The 24,714-nt window shown below is 37.5% G+C and overlaps 1 protein-coding gene across 1 annotated transcript; it reads right to left on the bottom strand.

The window, feature by feature from the left end:
* Window positions 1-1,985: 1,985 nt before the first annotated feature.
* Window positions 1,986-24,385, bottom strand: LOC118277543 (beta-alanine transporter). Its single transcript, XM_035596384.2, has 12 exons — window positions 23,806-24,385; window positions 12,069-12,256; window positions 8,579-8,666; window positions 7,930-8,040; window positions 7,469-7,572; window positions 6,766-6,959; window positions 6,109-6,229; window positions 5,545-5,680; window positions 4,651-5,278; window positions 4,173-4,304; window positions 3,503-3,684; window positions 1,986-2,922 (listed from the first exon to the last, which is right to left on the bottom strand). Exons 1-12 carry the CDS (start codon window positions 23,932-23,934, stop codon window positions 2,740-2,742), a joined length of 2,196 nt encoding a protein of 731 aa, XP_035452277.2. The 5' UTR covers window positions 23,935-24,385; the 3' UTR covers window positions 1,986-2,739.
* Between the last annotated feature and the right edge of the window lie 329 nt (window positions 24,386-24,714).

The following is a 24,714-nucleotide window of genomic DNA, read 5'->3' as shown; positions in this document are numbered from 1 at the left end:
AAGTATTACTGGGCTTTTTTCGGTTTTTCGAAAATGGCTCACCACCTATTACATGGGACTTACAACATAAATTATGAAATGTGGGTGTAAATTGGCATTATGTGCCATAATGTGCACCTCTGCCTACCCCTAGTTATAAAAAAATTATAACAGGAATATGAATTGATGTCAATTATAATTGTTCCTACATCTGTTACAGAGGGTGTTAAACCTATCAGTATCGTTTATAGTGTCAGTTGTGTGGCTATCCAAGGACATCTTGTTTGTGATGGTGCAGAGCATGCAGTGTGAGAAGTTCTACAACACAGTCGAGGAAGCGGAGACCGCCTGTATACAACGATTGAAGAATAAACATTATCTGGGTAAGCATACAATCTATAGAACTTTTTTATTGAGGGGGAAACCATCGAATGACTTCTCTGGCCTTGGGTGAGGCGAGAAAGAATGTCAGACTCTTACTGACTAAAAACCACCCCGTTCCTAGTTCTACTTTTCGAGCCGGAGTCTCGGTAACCCACTAGGTACTCCGCAGCTCCATGTCAAAGAATTTTATAGAACTAAGTGCATATTATAGAGAATTTCATTGTTGGTAACACCAATAAATATTGCTAATTGAATAAAACTTTATAGATCGAGCAAATGCTATAACCAATCTAAGCCAATATTATTGCAAGTTCCTTTACCTAGAGACGGCCGATAATAATAATGCCTTTATGATTTTCGGTCAATAAAGTATTTTTTTTTATATATATTTGATGGATCGGCGTTTGGCCGTTATCTCCCCTGGTTGAAAGTGATGATGCGGCCTAAGATGTAGCACATCTGCCCAAATGCTTAGATTTCGTGTTTCCTTCCAGATTGTGAAGAAAATCTATGCAAGGAGGTGGTGCAACTGAATCGAGTGTCCTTCAGCAAGATGAGCGCGTGTGGCTTGTTCTCCATCGATGGCACGCTGCCACTGCATCTCATGGGGATCCTGACTAACTATATCGTAGTCATACTGCAGACTATGTTCCTATAATTTGCTATTAGTCCATAGCTATATTTGATTTCGTGGATGTTGTGGTGGGGGTTTAAGCCCATTTCTGATGCATGAGAGTGCGGTTTTGAAACCTACCAACGGCTATATGTAAGATAATTTAGACACAACTGACAAACGGTGAAAGAAACATCGTGAGGAAACCTAGGCTTATTTTCTAATTATAAGTTTGAAATCGTCAACCCACATTGAGCAAGCGTGGTGATTAATGCTTAAACCTTCTGAGGCTCGTGAGAAGAGGCTTTGGTCAGCAGTGGCTAATTATAGAATAGAATAGAATAGAATATAGGCTGATGATGATATTTGATTGAAATGTATGGATCCTGTCACGCACTTTCATTGTTTATTTCGTTGATTAATTTTAGTGTCTACACGCTAGATATTTCCAAAACCAATCTTCAGATAGAAATCAAATTTAATCTTGGCAGAAACATCTATAAGTTGTGTAAAACGGGATGAACTATGAATAATTTCTAGATATATTCTTCTTTGTACTTTATAGGTCACAGCAGCAATATAATCTATACCATTAGCTTCTTTTGTCTCTATTCATCTCTCGTTTCCTGTTCCCCCCGTTTTACGGTATGTTATGAATTTAAAGCCTGTAAAGTTACAAATGATTTAAAAACTACTTGAAATTATGACATTACCAAAAAAGAGATTTTGGCCTCCAGGATTGCCAGATAAGAAGACGACTACACGGTTGGCGTGGTAACTGGGCAACTGGCTGACGTGCAACGTGTAGCGGGTTCGATTCCCGCACGAAGCAACTCTGTGTGATCCACAAATTGATGATTTTGGGTGTCATGTGCATGTGAACTTGTATGTTTGTAAACGCAACCACCACACAGGAGAAAAGCCTAGTAAATAGGCAAATAAAAAAAAAATGATTCCTAATAGTACCAGGAGAACAGAAACAAAAAGGAGATAGTAAAAGACATAGATGTACGATATAAAATTAGTTTTAATATTTACAAGTTTATGTTATTTACATATTTCGCTTTTGTACTTGTGCCTTATATTTATAGTTTAGTTTACATTCAATATCCTACGAACACACACTTTATCTAAAGTAACACATTTAAATTTAAAGTTCTAAACAATTGTGACGTGAATTCTTAGCTGTGTGAGAGTTTGTGTGTATTTCTTATTAAACTTTGTGACTTCAATTTCTTGTTGTGTTATTTACACTTCTTATATTATTACATTGTTAAGATTTATATTTGTATAAACCATTTTATCGTCGTATGTGTCTATTTTCTTTATGTTAACAATATTTGCTTAGCTCATGCTTTTCTCTATATTTCGATTTCATTTCAGTTTTTCTACTTTAATTGAAGTGTGTTAATTAAGGTTCTTGCAAAAACAGTTTTTATAAAAGAAAGCGAACACAATTTGTAAGAACTATACCACTGTTAAATAAACTGAATTATTCAAAACTAGTCGACCTGGCAATTTTCGTCTTAACTCTAAAAAATTTTTTTCACTTTTTAAACGTTCCCTAAATGATTCAAGAACAAAATTAGCCAAATCGGTCCACCTATTTTTGACTTAAGCGAGACCAACAAACAGAAATTCATTTTATAGTAAAATAAACAACCAAGACGATATCTTCATCCATCTACATATACGTATATACATTTGCAATTTGTGACGTCGTTGTATCATTTTCTGCACCAAAAGTTCACAAACTTGACACATCACTTTTCCCTCGGTCTTTCCACACAGCTGAATATTTTGAAGTCTCTTCCGAAGGTCTCGCCATCTCCCAGGGTCTGCGGCAGTGGCTGGTTCAAGGTTTCTGGCAGGAACAGGGAGGTGACGCCTCCCATCACACTCAACACTCCCATTATTGTAAGCGGCAAGGCTCTGGAGTATACAGCCTGGAAAATTACAGACAAAATAATTTGATATAGTAAATGCAACTTAATCTAGTTATTTAAGAGATTGACGTGTAAAAAAGTTACATTAAATATAATTTATCATTTAATCTTGAAAGGAACACATAATATAACGTATTGAACTGGTGTAGGTATAAAATAATATACCTACATTCAAAACCTCACGCCTGTCTCCCATGGGGGTAGGCAGAGACATTAGAATGTCAATTAGGTACTACGAATCTTACATAATATCTCTTTCGCTTCATTAACAGTCATCAGTCTTTTCACGTATTGTCGTCGGTTAAGGAAGCTTTTAATTTGGTCCTTCTTCAATATATCGTTAATCCGGTCGCTGTATGTCTGTCTAGGGCGCCCTCTACCGACGGCCCCATTCATATCCGCCTTATATATTTCTTTCATAAATCTGCTTTCATCCATCTTTTCTATATATCCAAACCATCGTAACATTGCCTTTTCAATCCTTTTCGCTACGTCATCTTTCAATCCACACTTTTCTCTAATAACACTATTTTTCACTCAATCACTCAATAGAATCTAAAGTAATCAAGTTAAAACTTACCAAGTGCACAATATATGGGCAGGCTAGTAACCCCAATCCAGATATAAATGACGCAGCTCCCATGGCCTGGGCTCTCAGCACTGTTGGTAGTAACTCTCCGATCAGGACGTAGAATACAGCGAATGATGACGCGGCGAATAGACGTCCCAGCATCGAGAGGGATACTGTTATCCATGGCCACGCTGGAATAAATGAAAGTCAAAGTCATAAATAGGTTTAAGAAAAATCTTACAGATCTCATTATTGATTCTCTACTTAGTCTAAAGGACTTAGAGGAAACTCCTGTAGACACGACCCTCAGTAATGAAAAATGGAGAAGATGACTTTTGCTGGTCTAATGAATAGTAGGCATTGGACTAGTAATTGATATTGATATTGTAGTAATAGATATTCATCTACCGAAACCGAATAGTAGTAAATTCGGCTACACGGTTGGCGCAGTGGCAGGGCAACCGTTCGCTACGCAACGTGTAGCGAGTTTGATTCCATACGGAGCAAACCTGAATTGTATGTATATGAATTTGTATGTTTGTAAACCCACGACACAGGAAAAAATCCCAGTGTGGGGCGACGTTTTTTTAAAAAAAATCTGTTATTACGCTCAGTAAATAGGTAACATAGTAAAGATTCGTAACAGTATAAGAAAAGATTCCATTAAAAAGTGACTCACATTCAGGCACAAGGACGCAGCTGATGCAAGCGACACCCCCGACACACATGAAGATACAGAGCACCCAGCGGCGGCCGAACCGCTCCATGCAGCGCCACGCTATGAAGTACGATGGGATCTCTACGGCACCACCTGCGACAACATTATTGTTATTCTACAGTTTAAGCTCAACAAAACATAGTTCAATCAAGTCGTATGTGGAATACGACTTTTATCCTCGAAAGAATAGTGCACATTACGGCACGTAATGCCTTTTTACCATTTGTGTTATAAGTCCCATGTAATAAGGGGTGAATCTATTGCCATATACTGGGAACAATTCCAGATTCCGTGCTAATACTAAGAAATACCCCACTACTACTTTGCCGACTTGTATCGAACCCGAGACCGCTTGCCCGGCAGTCGAACTTGCGACCATTAAAGAGGCAGGCTGTTCCAGTTTAGTTAAATCAAATGTAAATTATAATAATGAACTTACCAATGAAAAAAGCCAAATAGTCGTTAACGCCCAAATTGGGAGTATTGTAACTCATACTGTTATACACAACTCCAAGCGCGACCCAATCAAACGTCAGTATGAAGAACTTCTTCCGTATGTTCGGATACCGAAACACATCCAGCGGAGACGCCTTACAGTCTCCTTCAGAATTCTGATCATCCATTCGTTTGTTCTCTATTACATCCTCAACGTCCCCTTGTATAAATATCTTACTGACTAACTGTATAGACTTTCTTCGTAAAGTACTCGCTGGTGATTTGGTAAACTCAGTCTGTGTCGCTTTCTGCTGATGGTCCGCATTCAGATTTGTAGTTTCAGTCGCATTTGGGTCCTTATCTTCTTCTTTCTCTTCTCTCTTTAATCTTGACTTCTTATTCACGATTTCTGCTACTTCTAGTGCTATTATCTTTTCTAAATTGCTCTTGTTGGCTTCGTCTGTTTCTGATATTCTTGTTAAGTCTGGTTTGAATGTCAGCATGTTACTTATTCTTCTGTCTAGAGCTTCGTCTTTCTCTGGTACTTCTGTGTACCCAGCGATGTGTCCGTTCATGTTGGACATTGTTGCTAGTTCTTCTTGCATTTCTTCTTCTTCCTCTTTTATTTTTTTCTGGAAAAGTCAATATTATTAGTTATAAAACAATGATTTGATTTGTAAAGTTGTATTTTAAAGTTTCAATGTCACGCCGATAAAGGAGCATACGTATCGCCCATCGGAATTGAGCCTCCGATAACCTAACTCAAACATTGAAATACAACGCAAGCGTCGTTTCACGTCGGTTTTCTGTGAGGCCGTGGTATCACTCCGGTTGAGCCGGCCCATTCGTGCCAAAGCATGGCTCTCCCATTAATATCGATTTTGATCAAAGTACTTACGTGTAATTCTAACAAAAATCCTCTTTCTAATATGATGCCATTTTTCCTGGCGAGATTCCTGAGGACTTTCTCAGCGTCAGCTATTCGGCCTCTGCCGACTAACCATCTTGGAGATTCTGGTATTAGCCAATAATATCTGGAAAGTGAAAACCCATAAGTATGAAATAACAAACATGATATTTTGATATAAATCTGTGGCGCAAACTGCTTGCTGTTGGTCGAGTGGTCACAATTGCGACAGCCGGGCAAGGGGTCTCGGGTTCGATATCCGTGTCGGGAAAACTATTACTGGGCATTTCTCGAAAATTTCTCAATAGAAGCACAGAGTCTGGAATTGTGCCCAGTATATTATGGCAATAGTTTCACCCCCTATTACATGGGACTTATAACACAAAATAATTGTGAAAAGTGGGCTACATTGTAAAGCGGCATTACGTGCCGTAATGTGTACCTCTGCCTACACTTTCAGGGATAAAAGGCGTGATGTTGGTGTGGTTAATAAAGTCTGGTAGATTTTAAACTACTTGAAATCTATTTAAGTTTATACCTAAATAACTAACTTACCCGTAAAGGAGTATGAAAGGTAACGTAGTGACTAAAGACAGGTGGTACCAGTCCTGCACAGCGTACGCCAGGAGTGATAGCAGACACATGCCGCTGGCAAACAGCATGCCTACCACAATACCTGGAAAACATAAACGTAGACAGTTAGTAGCATATAGAAGTTTACTAAAATAAACTACTTGGTTAAAATATTGCTTTGCCGAATACTATGGTACACTACAAGTTTGTGCTTTAGACTCTTTATTTATTTTATTTACAAACTATCGTGTAGCTTGAAAATCATTATTTGTTACGAGGCTGCTCTCCCCGTTTTTTTTAAGATTGTTAATCATCCAATGACTTCTCTCGTCTTGGGCGAGGCGAGACTCATAGTGACTAAAAAACACCCCGTTCTTACTCCTGCTTTTCGACCCGGAGCCCCGGTAAACCAGCTAGATAGTCCATAGCTCCAAATCAGGTATCAGCACTACTGGGCCCGTTCTTCCCGGTTGGGATCGTAGTAGCCAATTAAGGTATTAAAAACAATGACCAAACTGCAGCACTCTCTACCTCTCACCAAGCTCAGATAATATGGAAAACTCTCAAAGAGATCCACAGTCCAGCAAAGAACTGCCATTAGCTCTTGATGTTGCCGGTATCTACTAAAATTCTATCTACCTGTATGATTCCTCTGTCCAGGCGGCATCAGCTCCAGTGCCAATATAAACGGCAGCTGGTACAGAGCTGGGAAGAACAGTCCACCAGCCACTCTCAGCCCTACATATGTCCAGAACGACGTCGCGAATGATGATGCTATTGCCAGAGGAACTTCCAGGAATACCATCAGTAGGATTGTGGGGCGACGGCCGTATCTGCAAGGAAGAAAAGAAACATAGGTGTAAAGCATTAACGTCACGCCTTATATTCATCAAATGCGTTGGTGGAGATGCATATAAGCAATGTAACTTAAGTGTGCGAGAGCCATGCTTCGACACGAATGTGCCGGCTCCACCACAGTGATACCAAGGCCTCACATAAAACCGACGAAAACAATGCTTGCGTTGTGCTTCGTTGTTTGAGGGAGGTTACCGAAGGCCCAATTTACCTTCTTTCCAATCTTCCGATTCTTCAACAACCCTTCAATTCCTAACCCCCAAGAGACCGGCAAAGCACTTGTAACGCCTCTGGTGTTTCGGGTGTCCATGAACGGCACCGATTGCTTACCATCAGGTGATTCATCGGCTCGTTTACCGGCTTATACCATAAAAAATCTTTTCATCAGTTATGTTGTGTTCCATGTATATGGAGTTCATTGTCATTCACCGAGCACATTTTCAGACTCCGTACTACACTACGTATTTAAAGATTTTTATTTACCTACCTATCCGACATCCATCCAAAGAAGAGGTTCCCAAAGATGGATCCCACCCAAAACAGAGTGTTGCACATTCTTGGAAGCCAGTCCATGTCGCAGACTAGGGAGAACTGGAAAACAAAACAATACGGATCATCAGATTAAGAACCAACATGCAACACTTATGAAGAAAATGGGACACCGAATGACAATATTCTTCTTTTTCTACAAAAAGTTGCCCCACACTAGGGTTTTCTCCTATGACGTGGGTGCGTTTACAAACATACACATGACACCCAGACCCGAAACAACAATTTGTGGATCATCGGTCGATCGACCCCGCTACACGTTGCGCGGCAGCCGGTTGCCCAGCCACCGCAAAAATCAGGCATTCATTCTTGGTTAAGGAAATAAATAATATTTAAACTATACAAAACGTAGAAGAAATAGAGTTAAGCTCTAACAGGCACCTATAAAATTATACTCACATCAGTGACGAGGGTATCCTGGTACTGTTCCGTGCTGAACCGCCAGCCATTGGCACATGGTGATGTAGTGTTCCTCCTCACTGAGAGCACCGCGCTGGTGACGTTTGATATCTGTGAGTTGAAAACAAATGTATGTTATTATCTTTTTTGGAAATCTTCTTTAGCATACCTACATATATATTATTGTGTATTGTAGAGTGGGAGGAGAGAGGCCTTTCCCTTGCAGTAGGACGATCATGGTTAAAAATAAAGATGGTACATAGGGACTAATTTTTTTTTTGAGGGTGAGAAATTATCCAATGGCTTCTCCCGCCTTGGTAAAGTGTCAGACTTACTGACTAAAACCACACCGTTCCTACTCCTCTTTGAACCGGAGCCTCGGTAACCCGCTATATAGTCCGCAGCTCTGGACTATCCCACAAAGGGACTCTCTATTTTTATTATGCTCGTGAATAAATATAAATCTTTGCTTTAATTCAAACATATTTGGTGGTGTTACTCTTTAGTTAGCAAGAGTCATTTTGTTTGACAATTTTCCATCCTCACAAAAATTTGAAATCGGCCTCTAAAGTCTATAGACTGGTCTATCAGACTCCAATACTGCTTAGACTCTAAATATGTAGATCAGCTGCGTAAAATAAGTACTTACCAATTCTTTCTGGCGTTCATCGCTAACAGAGACCAGCTGATATATCTGCAGTGTATGGAAAGCATTGCCTTCCTTAGTCGTCACTGTCCTGTGGAAGAAAACAATACAATTATTGATATACTTTTACAAAGAATAATTAATATTAAAAAATGTGTCTTCAACTCTGTATGGTGAAACGTGAAACAACTTGCGTTGTGTTTCGTAGTGTGAGTGAGATTACCGAAGGCCCAATTGCTCCCTTTCCGATCTTTCCAATCCCCGATTCCCTAAAAACCCTTAAATTCCTAACCCCTAAAAGGCCGGCAACGCATTTGTAACGCCTTTGGTGTTTCAAGTGTTAATGGGCGACAGCGATTGCTTACCATCAGGTGATCCGTTTGCTCGTTTACCGGCTTATAGCATAAAAAAAATCTATTTTCAATTATTCAATTTTATAAATATTCCGCAACTAAATTACCATGGTCATATTTAGTTGCGCATGGTAAAACCTTGCAAAATCGCAAATGACGTAGTAAAATCGACTCGAGTTACGTGAAACTTGCAAAAAATTCAATGAACGAGACGTCTGTTGGTTCAATTGGACGCCCACGTGTTTGTTTTTTGTGATCAATTTGATGAATGTTGTTGTAAACGGCTTAATTATTGTAATTAATATAAATGAACGTGTAAAAATTATACACGATACGTTTCCATTTAACTTTGGACGTAAATAAACTTTGCTTTTAATATTTTTGAAATTGATATCATGTATCATCTGTCAGTCTGACATCTTGTTTATTCTTATGCACTCCTAGTATAAAATATTTGTTTTACAACAAAATACTCTCAGTTCAAAGGTAAGTACTTAAATAACCTGTCATACGACATACGTTACCAATTAATAAAATTACTTGTATTAGAAAATATTTATCAAGAAACTAGCTGACCCGGCAAACTTCGTACTGCCTCAAACATTATTTTCTCACCTTTTAAACCTTTCCTGGACTTCCACAAATAATAATTCAAGACCAAAATTTGCCAAATTGGTCCAGCCGTTCTCTAGTTTTGGCGAGACTAACGAACAGCAATAGATATTTATATATAGAGATGAAACAAAAAGGCTGGCTGGCTTCATCTTTTTGCTCCCAAGTATCAGATATATAGGTATATTACCGATTTATATATTACAGAATGGGACAAAAAACGCAGGCGCCGCGCGCCGTGTATCGCTCGCGCGAGCATGTAACAAGAACTAAGTTTTTTTAAGAGCAACTATACATAACAATCATAATATATGCTATTTGTTTTTCTATTTTTTCTTTCACGATAAAAAGTAAATTATCATAAAGTCCGTAGTACAAGAGTCAAGTGCTTGCGTACTCATATCTTTAATATTGTGTGATATATTAACCAACGTAGATCTACGCGACACACAATGTGTTTTCTATTGTGATTAATAGTAAAGTTCAATTTAATTTTATGTGAAACAAAATATGGTATTGGACTCCAATCTTCGGTTAATCCAAGATTGAAAATTCAGAACATAGGTGTAAGCATAGTCTAATAAGCGTATTTTTCCATGATACAGATAAAAAAGAAACAAAAAGTACATGTATTGCGTGCATACTCGGACCATGTAATTAGTCCACTACACTAGTCTAGACAACAACTCTTCGCGCGATGATCTCCGGCCACCGTAAGTGCGGGTCTGCGGACGGCGAGCAATGGTAGCTTGCCGCCCGACAAGAACCAGAGCCATACGGCACGTCACGTTCTGTGCGCGCCTCAAACCGCCCTTAGAACCCTCAGAAAAGAGCTGTCAAGGCTGATGCCTGATCCGGAGCTGTGGACAGGTAGTCCGCAGCGGGTTTACCGGGGCTCCGGCTCGAAAAGCAGGCGTAGGAACGGGGTGATTTTTAATCAGTAAGAATCTGATACTCCCTCGTGCCTCGCCCAAGACGGGAGAATTTATTGGATGACTTTCCCACATCAAAAAAGGCAGTAACTCTTGTGCGTGCATACTCGTGCGTGATATTTTGATACGTAGTGCTTATACTTCTAAAATGGACCATATTTTAATCCCCAGCGAAGGTCCACCACTATTCGATGTTAATAAATAGTTCTTAGGCTTTACATATCATTATTTAAATACCTACAAGTTTATTTATACGTATTTAAAACCGGTACAATTGTTGTTTTGATCCTATTATATGCCTTATCGTGACAATGACAATCAAGGCAACTATCAGTCTAGATTTTGAGAATTGCTATGTTCGTAACACCTAAGTCAATCCTATGTACATAGTATAATGTTAAATTTTGTTGCACTGCACTCATGGATGCTTCTGGTTCAATACCCTTAATATGAGTTCGCTTTGAACGAAAACAAATCAAGAGCGTGTTTGGCGCTCTGATTGGTTGGTTCATTATCGCCAGGCAATCAGAGCGCCGAACGTTCTTACGTTTCAATTTCGTGCAACGTAAAGCAAACTTGTTCTAAGGGTACTGCTGGTGATGCAAGATGCTTTATGCTACGACGACCGCAAATGATCCAGGTAATCTTATGGGATGGTAACTGAATAAGAAACTAACAACTAAAGACAAGAAGAAGGGTTCCTTTCCACCAGAGATGTGCTATGTAGCTATGTTAGGAAGATGTAATAGCTAAGCTGTGAAACTATGTGACCGTTTCTACCGATACTAAGCTATGTAGCTGTACGAGGAAGATGCGATGTATCGATAGTAGGGAAGTCATCCATAGCACGTATCCTTCCATATAAAAACATAGCTTAGCTGAGTCCGTTTCCACCAGTGCAGTGCTAAGCTATGTGTACCTACCTATGAATATGATTGATGGAAGGCTGGAAGCCAAACATCATATCCATAGCAACGTAGCACAGCACACATCTGTTGGAAAATCACCTTAAACACAGTTCCAAATTCTGAGCTAAAATATGTATATTAATAACTTTCTGAAGTCAAAACAATAATTATTAATCTGCGGGAGTCATCGAACTGAACTAAATATAAGGACGCTTAGTTCACAGCTAATTTACAACTGCCAAGTGTGTTGACAAGGTAGAAATATTAACTAGTCGAGAGTCTAGACGAAAATAGATGAAAACAGTCAACGTGGGATAGCACTGAAATATAACATTTGTTTTTATTTATGAGATAAGCCGGTAAACGAGCTGACGGATCACCTGATGGTAAGCCATCGGCACCGTGCGTTGCCGGCCTTTTAATTTTAGGAGTTTGAGGATTGTTGACAATAAAGATTGGGAAGGTAAGTAATAGGGCCTCCGATAACCTCACTCACACGACGAAACACAACGCAAGCGTCGTTTCACATTGGTTTTCTGTGAGGGTATCACTCCAGTCGGGCCCATGCGTGCCAAAGCACTCTCACACGTTTGTCCCAAATAAATAATGTAAAAAAAAAAAATTGGCAAATTACCACTAACTACAAAAAAGAAAGTCATGTCACCAGGCGATCATAAATCAGAATTACCTTTCGACGATGAAATCTCCGAGCGCTTCTCGTAACTCCTTGCGGTCTATATCGTACGCTGTGCATGACTCGTACGTTCCCTGCTCTCCTGGTATTGTTAGGGAGCGAAGCAGCTGGTCTGGTAATCCTAGGTGATCCAGTTCTGGTGGTGGGGCGCACCAATGTTCTGGTGTTGCATTTGTAAAGACCTGGAAACAATGAGAAAAAGAACAAATTCAGAACAGTTTTTAAAGATAACATCTTAAAAAACTTTGTGTTTGGCATAATACTACACGTATTATGCCAAACACAAAGTTTAGAAGATAGAAGAGAAGAAGAAGATAGATTAATTGGCATTTCACGGTAAATGGGCATGTTGTTTCCACAAACCCCTTAAAAAACTAATGGACAGGCGCATTTTTAAAAGGGTTGGGGGCAGATATATAAAAAAAACTATACACGATTATTTTGTTAGTCATAAAATGTCCACGTGCCAATGTTTTGTATTCTATTTTGAAAATTGCGGAATGTTCCATACAAACATCCACTGGGATCTTAATAAAGTAACCTATGTCACTTTCCAACTTCACACAAAAATCATGTCATTAACTCGTTCCGTTACGACGCGAAGCAAGAGCAACAAACAAACATACCTTCCCATTTATAATATTGATAATAAATAATATAGTCTGTAGTATGAATTATCCAGAGCATTAGCTTAAGTGACTTAAGTAGTACTAATGTAGTATAGGTAATAGCCGATCAATCAAAGAATTGAGATAAACTATTCCGAATAATTTATTACACATTTTATGTTCCACAGATTAGTCATTTAAACTGTTAAATAAACAACGTTTAACTCAATTAACGGAATGGATAGCACTTTACGAACTCGTATTTTGGCACTGCGCCAATCCATTTGTAATACATCAACTTACAACATTTTAAATTAAAATCACTTTTAAATGATGCATGAACTACTTAAACAGTAGTTCTGTGTGTGAAATGAACCCATGTTAATGTTGTACATGAGCCAACTGCATTTAAGTGTGGGAGAGCCATTCTTCGGCACGAATGGGCCGGCTCGACCGGAGTGATACCACGGCCTCATAGAAAACCGAAACAACGTTTGCGTTGTGTGAGTGAGGTTACTGGAGGCATAATCCCCGATTCCCCAACGACCCGTAAATTCCTAAGCCCCAATAGGCCGATAACGTAATTGTCACGCCTCTGGTGTTTCGTATGTCCATGGGCGGGCGGCGGCGATTGCTTACCATCTGGTAAACCTTCCTTTTGTTTACCGGCTTATACCGTAAAAAAATGGTAGACCAAAAGTACTAAATACTGAATACTATTCCAATAGTTGACCATTACAATATGTCATTGCTAATACGCAGTATACAATTTCAAGTCAATCGTAATTCCGATTACTTCATAACTAAGCTCACGACTCCTTTATCCTTTACTGAGAAAACTGATCTCAATGCATTGTCTCACGATCATGACTCCCTGGTACTTTTGTCATGAAAATCAGTTTACGGAATGCCCTGAATACGGTATGACGTCACTTGTTTATTATGGGTATACTATGCTTTGTAGATGTGACATAGTTTCATATAAATGGGTAATGGAAATGCTTAGGAAGTAATCGATTGTGAATATAATAGGGACATAGGTATTTGTAATTAATAGGTTCTTCTACGAAATGATAAAAGTGCTTAATAATAAATGTGGCTAAGTGTAATACGCTCGCTTTTACTTAATTTTGTTGAAGTTTTCATTATATATAACAATTTTAACACTTCATGATAAATATTACGAACCTGGAAACAAGCATCCATAATCCTAATCAAGTATTCTTAATACCTAAGTAGTCAAATTCAATACTCTTTACTAAATGTTACAAACCATATTATTTTCTATGAAATTTTTAGGTATGAAATAGTGCGTTATGGCGTCATCAGATTTGTTCGTCAAATAGCGGACTTAATTTTAGAAAATTAACTAGAAAAATTAGAAAATTCAGTAAATACTCGCGAAATAAAATAAGAAAAAAAGAACAATAAAAATAAATGTAGATATACACAAAACTTAAAAAACAAATACACTAAAAAAATATTGTTTTGTGTCCGACTATTACACCAAAAATTCAACATGAATGCCAAACATAGTTGTTTCATAGGTTCAGTCGAAATTAGCGTCAGGTACTCTAGTGCCTGTGGCTATGCCGCAACACACGTAAAGCAGTAGTTATAATGTCTACAGCGGCTGGATAATGCAATTATTATTAAATTTAGCCTTTGCGTGATGCAGGTACACATAGACTCAGACAAACCGATAAATAACTATAGAACAGACTTCTAACTCAAATATTTTGTAAGCAAACTTTTCTTCATATAGACAAATCTAAGCTATATAGGTACTTAAAGTTAAAGAGTTTGTTTGTTTGAGCCCGCTTATGTCCGGAACTACTAGTCTGATTTGAATAGTTCTTTTTTTGTTACATAGTCTATTTAAGGAGGAAGGCTATAAAACATCACGCTGCGATTAATAGGAGCTGAGCAGTGCGAGTCAAACCGAGCGGGAGTAGCTAGTTCAATAATATACCATTTTATACCATTTAATTCAATCTTATTATTCATACACATATGAATATTCAATACCTATATAATATGTACAGAGTGAAATTCCCTAATTATATATTTTAAATTATTATCTACTGATAACAACGTATTGGCTCAAATTGTTTATGCATATAATCCGTATTAACTGCAGTTTTAGTAGATAAATATCTTTGATGTTACCTCACCTGGGAAGTACCTTCGGTAAGTACATGTTACGTCAAATTGATGAATATGTAGTATTGTAGATAAAAATGCAGGGACATTACATTTTTTTCATTATCATTGCATTTTTAAAATAACTATCGTGAGACATAGTAAATTAACATAAAATCGCGACTAGTGTAGTAGGCTGCCGTATTTCGTGGGTTAAGAACTAGAGTAGCGTAAGGGCAAAAACTCAAAAATTTTTTTTTTTCACCATTCGCTTTTTCAATCCCCATATTTGTATGTGCCGAAAAACTGGAACGATGTAGTGTGTAGATTGCTTAGTACAATAATAACGCATAAAAAATTAACAAGTTTGTTTATTGCTAAAAGGAAGTATTTCTACTTACAATAATCTTGACATTATTTTGTCAATAAAGTTATGAGCACAACGATTGTAACTCGACTTACGAGCGAATAGGACACCGAATTATGATTTTGTAGCCTTAATTTTTTCGTGCCAAATAAACGTAAGGAGCCGTTACTGCTTATGGGTCCTTGTTTTGTACGCTTCTGTAATTTTTCTCCGTGCCAAAAAACGTAAGGGTGGGTTACGCTACTATGGCACTAAATAATTAAAGTAATGCAGTCCGTTATTATGACGTATGTCAACCAGTTTTAGAAAAATATATGTATATATATTTTTTTAATTTAATTTTTTACCATACATTTACAGTAATCTGTAGCCAATAAATAAAGCTTTATTTTAAGTAAAAACCAGATATACAGATACTATAGATTTTGCCACAAAAGACCTACAAGTTGACGGTAGGTAAATTTGAGTTGTTTTTCGGCTCTCCTGAGAAGTTGTCATTTTGCCCTTACGCTACTCTAGTTCTTAACCCACGATTTGCTCTCTCTGCTCATGATAAAGAATCCATCTGTGACTCGAAAATAGTACAGCTTTTCTCCATTAATTTAGTAAACCGTGATTTTTAGTTAATGACAAAGTCAAAGTCAAAGGAGATTGTCCAAATCTGGCTATTTTTGAACAGGCTGCTCAACAAAAATGTAATTTACCAATAATTTTGTTTATATTTTAGTAAATGTCTGACCCTAAGGCCTCGGCCTCGAATTTTGCGGGCAGCGGGGCGGCGGCGGCGCGGGAGCGGGAGCGGGGCGGCGGCGGCGGACCCGTTCTCGAAACTAGCGGGCAGATCGCGCGGCACTACAGCGGTGTAGTGTTGTGTTCGTGGTTGTGTTGTCGAGATATTTGTTTTTATTAGCGAACGAAATCTTTTTGATTCAAATTTATTCCTAACGCTCGATTTACTGTGGGCAAAAGAAGAAGACCTACTATAGGGCAAGGAAAATAAATGGCGAGTTTTATCGAAATTATGAAGAACAGAGACAAAATCCCGACAAATTCTACGACTACACTAGAATGAGTGTAGAAACTTTTGACTATATTCTTGAAACTATCAAGAGTGATTTCAGTTTTTGCTTTAGTCTTCAATATTCAGTTCGTTTTTTATTTCTTCCCATAATTGGTTAATTTTTCTTCTATTTTTATGGTTCACATCTTTGCTGTTCCGTATGGGTGTCCTCTCAAAGATTGCCGAAATCATTTGCTCTTGCACGTCCGAGGACATTTTGATACGTCACAAAAAAAAATGTAGGTACACAACACTATACTACAATGCAGACGCGCAACGCGGGCGGTCACCGCTTGACTGGAGTGCACCGCTCGTTGCCCGCTCCCGCGCCGCTCCCGCGCCGCTGTTTTCGAAAACCGGTCCATTTGATTATACGCAAAAGATCCTGCCGCTGCCGCGCCGCCGCCGCCGCCGCCCCGCTGCCCGCAAAATTCGAGGCCGAGGCCTAATAAATTTGTATCAATTTGTACTTTAAAAAAATCGATTTTTATTGGTATTTGTTATGATAAGACCAAGTATTTGTAGTAGTTGGCTTTGAATTTGACTTTAGTGCTGCCAATCTGCTGTCAATCTGTTGTGTTTTTCGTTAAAATGACAGATATTATTCGCTTTGTTCTTTTGCATTGTGAGTGTTGAAACTCCAATTTATTGCGTGGGTAAATACAAAGTAGACACATTAGTAGGAAAACATATTTTGTATATATATTATATGAAAATAACACTAAAGGCAGGACAGCCATAAAACATTATTGCTGCAACTGCATGGTGGGTCATAGAACAGTAGGTCGATGTGCACATATAATAACTATTATTTGGTTTTTAAGCTGAGCAAGGTACCAGAAAATTATTAATCCACATGCCGAGTTCCTTGACCATATTTTAATTACATATGAATCGGATTAATAATGCAATTTAATAGAAAAAAATGTTTTATTTCATGCATAATCAGTTTCAATAAAATGTAAAAAAATATCTAAATATAAATCTTGATACAAAACTAAGTTTGTATCTTCATTCTTACCGATATGAAGTAATAAATCAAACATATATTATTAGCTGAAGTGCTTGTTCAAAAATAGCCAAAGTCCCATACAAGTTGGTCAATCCCCTTTATTTATTTCAATTAGAGGGAAGGCACTTTTGAACGTCAAAGCAAATAATATAATAATATTAATAACTTCTGTCTGTCGGTCAGTCCTCTAGTGAAGCTATTTGCTCGTTCCAAAAGTATTTGTAGATTTCTATGGAGAAGAACGAGCAAGAAACTCCATAGGTTACTTTTTTCAATCAGATTCATAATACAATTCGTGGTTACATTGTTTCGATTGCTTCAACTATGTGAGAACAATGTAAAACTAAACAATATTCAAACTTGAAATAGGAACACATTTGTTTTGATAGGCCAGCAATGTTTTTTATGCCCTGATGGTAAACAGTAAGCAATCGGCACCGCCCATGGATATCCACAATACCAGAGGAGTTACAAGTAAGTTGCCGGCCTCTTGGGAGTCAGAGATTTACAATTGGGGATGGGGGCCGCTGGGGTCTATAGTATTCAATACTCAATTCTTCATTGCTATAGTAACTTCACTCATACCTACTCACACGGTTCGGATATAGGTTTCTGGACAAGGAACTGCAAGCTGAGTAGAAGCTCAAAATTTTCGATAACCTAACAGTCACGTGGTAAGCTTGGGGATAATGATATAAAACCCATCCCTGGTTTGCTGTTAAGTCGCTACTATCTATCCCTTAGATGGCAGTATCAATTCTGGTTTCCAGCACATTACAAAGATTGGAAAATATAAATTTAATTGTACTTAGGTACTAAGCAGTGAACTCTATTGATCCAACCATTAAGAATTCATGAGGTCAGCTGCATGCAAACTGTCGCGGCCTTTTGTGATTGTAGACTTGAAACACACATTGACAATTATATTTTTCGGCTTATTCACGTAACTGTTTGACGAGGAACTCGACTGGTTTCATGCCGTAGTAGTGGGTCATAGTCATTCAGTAAATAATCAGGTTTATCAGAGAGCACTGTTGCCAGGTGTCTATCAAAATTTCTGTATACTCTGCAACACAGTACGGATTAGAGTGCTTTTCCAACAGAGATGTACTTTGTTACAATGCTACGAAGATATAATAACTAAGTTGTGAAACTATGTGACCGTTTCCACCGATACTAAGCTATGTACCGGTGCGAGGAAGATGCGCAACTCAAGTATGCGATGTATCGATATTAGGGAAGCCATCCATTCCAGGCATCTTTCCATATAAAAAACTTAGCTTAGTTGAGTCCGTTTCCACCAGTGCTAAATTATGTGTACCAAAGAATATGACTGGTAAAAGCCAAACGCATTCACAGCAACGTAGCATTAATAATTACAATACACTATAAGGCAATGACTCCTTCACATTCATAGTTGCCTGGTACATTGGTCTAGTAAACACGAGTGACCACTACAGTAGCCCTGATAAGAGGAGTAAGTACCTCCTTTAGACAGATACTAATTGTAATTACTGACACATTTCGTAAACATAAACATTATCTAAAGTGCTCCTGATAAGGATAGCTAACGACTTTGCTAATTATTTCGCGTATTTTTCTTGTTACCTATGTGATAACTGATAACAAGCAATTGGTCGCAAGTGCTACTGTTGAGCGAGACGTACGATATAATCGCCCTGTGAAACAAAGGCTTAATTCACAGATTGTTTCTTACCCTACCAACTGCAAAGTACCAATGTGACTTTTTCAGAGGATATAATATGTACTTTCTATGATTATTTAGACACCACTGATAAACGATGAAGGCATCGTAATCGGAAAACATCGTAAAGAAAATTGGACTTAAAATTTTTAATTATAAGTTTGAAATCGCCAACCCGCATTGAGCAAGCGTGGTGATTAATGCTCAAACCTTCTCCGTGGGAGAAGACGTCTTTGGTCAGCAGTGGCCACTTATAGGCTGTAGATGTGTGTGAAGCCTATGTTCAGCAGTGAACGTCTTTGGATTCATAAGATGATGATCCATTTATTTCAAACACTTTATTGATTGAGAGACATTTTTTAGTTTATTTATGTCTAATTTCGAAAGTACACATACTAGTGTACTTTCCTTTGTGTGTTATACATAGGTACCTATATTGAGATGCTAACACGCGAATAAAATCTTCGGATCATCAATAATCCTTTCTCCGGCTAACTTTCACTACTTTCGCGACGTGACAAGCACAACAGATACAATCTGCGACTCTATGTTATTTACATATCCACACTATGTACTTGTGTAGCAGCATTCACCTTCGTTAAGTTACATTTGTCTTAGGATGGCTTTGGCCTCCCTATTTGTTGATGACTGGACTTTAAGAGGTATTTGCTATAATTTCTACGTTTGGTAGGCGGCCGGCAGGTCAGAGATAGATCGCATTAAAAGGTTTTAATTTATCAAAGTAGGTACCTGTTTTGGAGAAAAATGTCTTATCCTTTAAAAGCAGGAGTAGGAACGGGGTGGTTTTTAGTCAGTAAGAGTCTGACACTCCCTCTCGCCTCGCCCATGGCGAAAGAAGTCATTGGCTGATTTTCCCCCCTTAAAAAAACTGCTTAGGTACAGGAATTAAAAAATCTCATAAATAGAAAATACATTAATAAATAAATAATAAGGTGATTGAACTTTCCTCCATAAATAATTACATGTTGTTAGTAAACATTTAATGTTTACATACATATACAATAACAAATCTTAAAATAAATCAATGTAATCTTTGTTTTATGTTTATTTTAGTGGAGCATGATTATTTTGGTAAGGAACGCTTGTTTTTGTACCATTTATCTTGTGAACAGCCTTGAATTTTGTACTTTTTAATAATTTATAATTTAAATGACTGATAATTTGGTGAATGTTTGTAAATTTAAATGAAAACAAATCTGGTTATAACTACTACATTTTGGAACTAGCAAATAGCTTTATTAACCGATAGATGGAAATTTTTAATATCTGAATGTTTGTTTTGACGTTTAAAACGGTTGGTGAGGGTTCGATTCGCGCACGGAGCAACTCTTTGTGTGATCCACTAATTGGATGAATTTGGATGTCATGTGTATGTGAACTTGTATGTTTGTAAAAGCACATACAGGAGAAAACATAAAATGTGGGGGATTGTTTAAAAAATAAGGTAAATGTAAATCTTACTGTCCTCGCATATGCACGCGCTCTTTTGAGGGGTTGAGGGCACATTTTCAAAACAGATTATTCACGATTTTTTTAGTTAATCACAACTAGTCCATATACGATTTTTTAGCTTTTTGTCTTGAAAATTGCTGAATGTTCCATGGCAAACTTCAACACCCCATTTTAGCAAAGTGTGGAGTCTAGAAAAAATCAAATGTAGCATAAATATGTCACACTCCAGCTCTCCAGCTATCTTTACACAAAAGAATCATGACATAAAACTTACTCCGCTGCGACGTAAAGAAAGAATTAAACAAACAAACAGACAGACACACTTCCCATTTCTAATATAACTAACTGACCCGGCAAACGTTGTTTTGCCTTATAAATTATTTCTAGAAAATAAATAGTAGCCGATTCTCAGACCTACTGAATACGCATATGTATAAAATTTGGTAACAATCGGTAAAGCCGTTTCGGAGGAGTACGGTACCTACCTAACATTGTGACATGAAATGTTATATATAGGTACAATTTCCTCTTATAGGTAATGAACACATTTATCCTCATTTTAGCGTATTATAATAATGTCATGTAAGTACGTGTGACCTGACAAATATCAAGCACAAGGTTTAAGTAAAACCTGGCGGATACCAATGTCGTCTCCAATCGATTCATTTACATACACAAACTAGTAGAACATAGGTAAACAAATATAATGGAATATTTATTTTGTTAGCAAAAAATATTTGTTGATTACTTGTGTTAAGTAGGTATGTCACTTATGAAGCCGGCCTCATCTATTGAAATATTGACGTGTAAAAGTGTTATTTTATAACCTATTTATAGAAATAAATATCATTTATCATTTATTTATGTACTACTTACTCCTGTACGAGCTATGGAGGTATTCCACATTGGGCACCTGTTTAAATGGCACCCGAGCTAATGGCACCTGAGATATTCCACTTACGGCACCCATAGGTATTTTTCAAAGGTGCCATTTGTGGAATAATAAGATACCATATTTTGTATAAAACGTTGCCCCCACACTAGGATTTTCTCCTGTGTCGTAGATGTGTTTACAAACATACAAGATAACATACACATGACACTCAGACCCGAATCACCAATTTGTGGATCACACAAAGAGTTGGTCCGTGCGGGAATCGAAATCGCTACATCGCTACAGCCGGTTGCCCAGATATTGCGCCAAACGTGCAGTCAAATATCATGGTTGGGTAAAGAAAATTCCCCCTAAAACTCCCTTACTTGGTACTCTTACTGCCGCACTCAGAGTCATTTAATGATTACTTAAACTATTTCTTAGTAACGATTTTGTATCCAAAACAATCGCTAAGGACTGGGTTAAGTAACCATTAAGTGACTGAATGAGGCTTCCGAAATATTTGACTGTAAAAATATGTGTGTTTTTCATCATTTTCATGTATTTTGTTGTCTAAGGTAAGGGATTGGTATCTGGTATCAAGTCCTAAATATAAAGACTGATCACGTCTATTCAATTAAGTAGGTTTGGGTGTGGTAAATACCAACTGTGATTGTGATTAATTAACTGGTGCAATATAATCATTAATTACGAATATCACCTCCTGTGCGTGTAGTATCTAATCTACATAGAAATGTTTTATGAATTAAACACATGTGTACTACAAATTACAACGTAGCTACTTGTGATACAATGGGTGAATGTTTTTTTACCCGACTGCGCCAGAAGGAGGGTTATGTTTTTCGAGAGTATGTATGTATGTATGTATGTATGTATGTATGTATGTATGTATGTATGTATGTATGTATGTATGTATGTATAATTGTTTGGCACGCTCTGCAGCCTAAACGGCTTGATGGATTTTGATTTGAGAGGTGTCGTTAGATTCGTATTAACTGTGAGAGTGACACTGGATATATCAAAATGTTTAAAAAAACAAAATGGCGGATTTTTACGCCAAATTCGAATATTGCTCACTCTCTAGCCTAAACGGCTTGATGGATTTTGACTTGAGAGGTGTCGTTAGATTCGTATTTACTGTGAGAGTGACACTGGATATATTAAAATGTTTAAAAAAACAAAATGGCGGATTTTTGGCGCCAAATTCGAATATTGCCCACTCTAGCCTGAATGACTCGATGGATTTTGGCTTGAGAGGTGTGGTTATTTACTGTGAGTGTGACACTAGATATATCAAAATATAATAAATAATAAAACTAAAAGAAAATAAAATAAAAAATGGTAATTTAAAAAATTAAAAAACCCGACTGCGTTTTTTTAACATGAAAATGAAAAAACCTTAAAACAAGAATACAAGAAAAATTTAAGCAGTCGGGACCCATTCTAGAAAGCCATAATTCTAGAAAACATAGTATATAGAATGGGTCCCGACTGCTTAAATTTTTCTTGTATTCTTGTTTTAAGGTTTTTTCATTTTCATGTTATAAAGAAACGCAGTCGGGTTTTTTAATTTTTTAAATTACCTTTTTTAAATAATAACCTGCACTAATCACCTATTTTTGGTTTTTAAACCGGTAAGAAGAGCAGACGGATCACTTGCTGGTGAGCAATCGGCGCCGCCCATGGTTACCCGAAACACCAGATTGGTTACAAATACGTTGTCAGCCTTTTGAAGGTGAGGAATTGTTGAGAATTCGGGGATTCGGGAGATTGAGGAGTGAGGGGTGATTGGGCTTTCGGTAACCTCACTCACAGGATGAAACACAATGCAAGCGTTGTTTCACGCCAGTTTTCTGTTGAGCTGACCCATTCGTACCGAAACATGACTCTCCCATACTTATATCAGCCTATAAGTCCCCACTATCCACATCCAAGGCTTCTTCTAACACGGAGAAGATTTGAGCATTAAACAACACGTTTGCTCAAGGCGGATCGCCGATTTGAAACTTATAATTATAATTAGGTAAATAATAAAAAAAACAGAATTTACCGATAAACATCGCCAGATGTTACCTAAGTGATAGATAAGGTCCCATAACACTACAGAAACGCTAATCTTTTATAGGACAGGGGGCTTTGGACCTAAGTATTGAATAATGCCCAGTATATAACAAGTTTGCCCTCCTTCAATGGTCTCATCATGTGCCGATTAGACCATTGAACTGGCCAGTAGGTAATTGGCGAACTCTTTGAATGTTCCCTTTGCCTAATGCCTGTCCTTATGCAAAAATGGTGACAAATTGTATTCCCTACCCTATCGTTACCCGTTACCAAACGGCAAAACTGATAAAGGTATATTTAAGTCTTTGACTGCCAATAGAAAACAGTTGAAGGCAAATCCTCCGCTAACGTCGGTCACCGGTGACCACCACGGCGTTCAATGTGTTAAAAACTCAAAAGTGCAATTACCTGAGAAAATACTAGGAATGAAGTAGGTATGGCCGCCAGTCCACAGAGTAAATAGAACAGCACCACATGCCAATGGCCAGTCTTTGTGGCCAGTACCGCGGCCTCGTCTAGCTCTTTAGTCCACGTCATAGTCACCTCACTATCTTCAACACTTTTTCAAATATCGAACTAATTCCCGCTCGTTCGAAACTTAAACTTGACATTTTATTAAAAAAACGTAATTTTTTTTTATTCGATAGTTCTCGACCTGTTATTTATTGATATTAGTTATTATTTTTATTTATTGGGACCTGTTATGTTATTTATGACACTCTCGTTATTTTATTGCTGTATTATGATATTATTTTTGCGAATTAACACATTATAACAATTATTTAGTATTCCTAAACATAATATTGATTTATTAATAACGTGTTATTGGCACTTAATTTTAATATTAATAGTATTTTTAAGACATAAATATTTATTTATTGTTTTTTTCCGAAATCACTGTGAATACGATTTTCTTTTGATTATTACGATAACTGTTTTAAATAAAAATATTAGCAACACACGTCTGTCTTTCAAAATGTTTAAATTACACTAAACATGCTTGCTCCGTTCTGCCTGACCAGGGGAGATAACCCGACCATATGTGAATGTTATGTATTCAATAAAGACAATAGCAATTTGCAAGTCGTTTTTATTTAGCCGCGTTATATCGATGGAGTACATTGAGTGATTACTACTTTACATTCTCATTGCAAACTCACGCTGGTGAAAACAAATGTTTATTCGAATTGTTATTTTATTTGTTTGTTGAATTAGGAACTTTATATATACGTATTTTACTACGCGTTTAGTATAGGCAACGAGTTTATTTCATGCTTAGACGAGTTGATGTCAATTGGAAAAGGAATAAGGAGAGGT

Source organism: Spodoptera frugiperda, chromosome 10, assembly GCF_023101765.2.
Source record: "Spodoptera frugiperda isolate SF20-4 chromosome 10, AGI-APGP_CSIRO_Sfru_2.0, whole genome shotgun sequence".
Classification (NCBI taxonomy): domain Eukaryota; kingdom Metazoa; phylum Arthropoda; class Insecta; order Lepidoptera; family Noctuidae; genus Spodoptera; species Spodoptera frugiperda.
Note: the sequence above shows the minus strand (reverse complement) of the source record. Positions and strands in the feature narration are given on the sequence as shown.

Coding starts and splice junctions, on each gene's coding strand:
- LOC118277543 (XM_035596384.2), bottom strand. CDS start 23,934: ATGACGTGGACTAAAGAGCTAGACGAGGCCGCGGTACTGGCCACAAAG. Junction 5,681..6,108: donor CCTTTCATACTCCTTTACGG/GTAAGTTAGTTA, acceptor TTCACTTTCCAG/ATATTATTGGCTAATACCAG. Junction 3,685..4,172: donor CTGCGTCCTTGTGCCTGAAT/GTGAGTCACTTT, acceptor CATTTATTCCAG/CGTGGCCATGGATAACAGTA.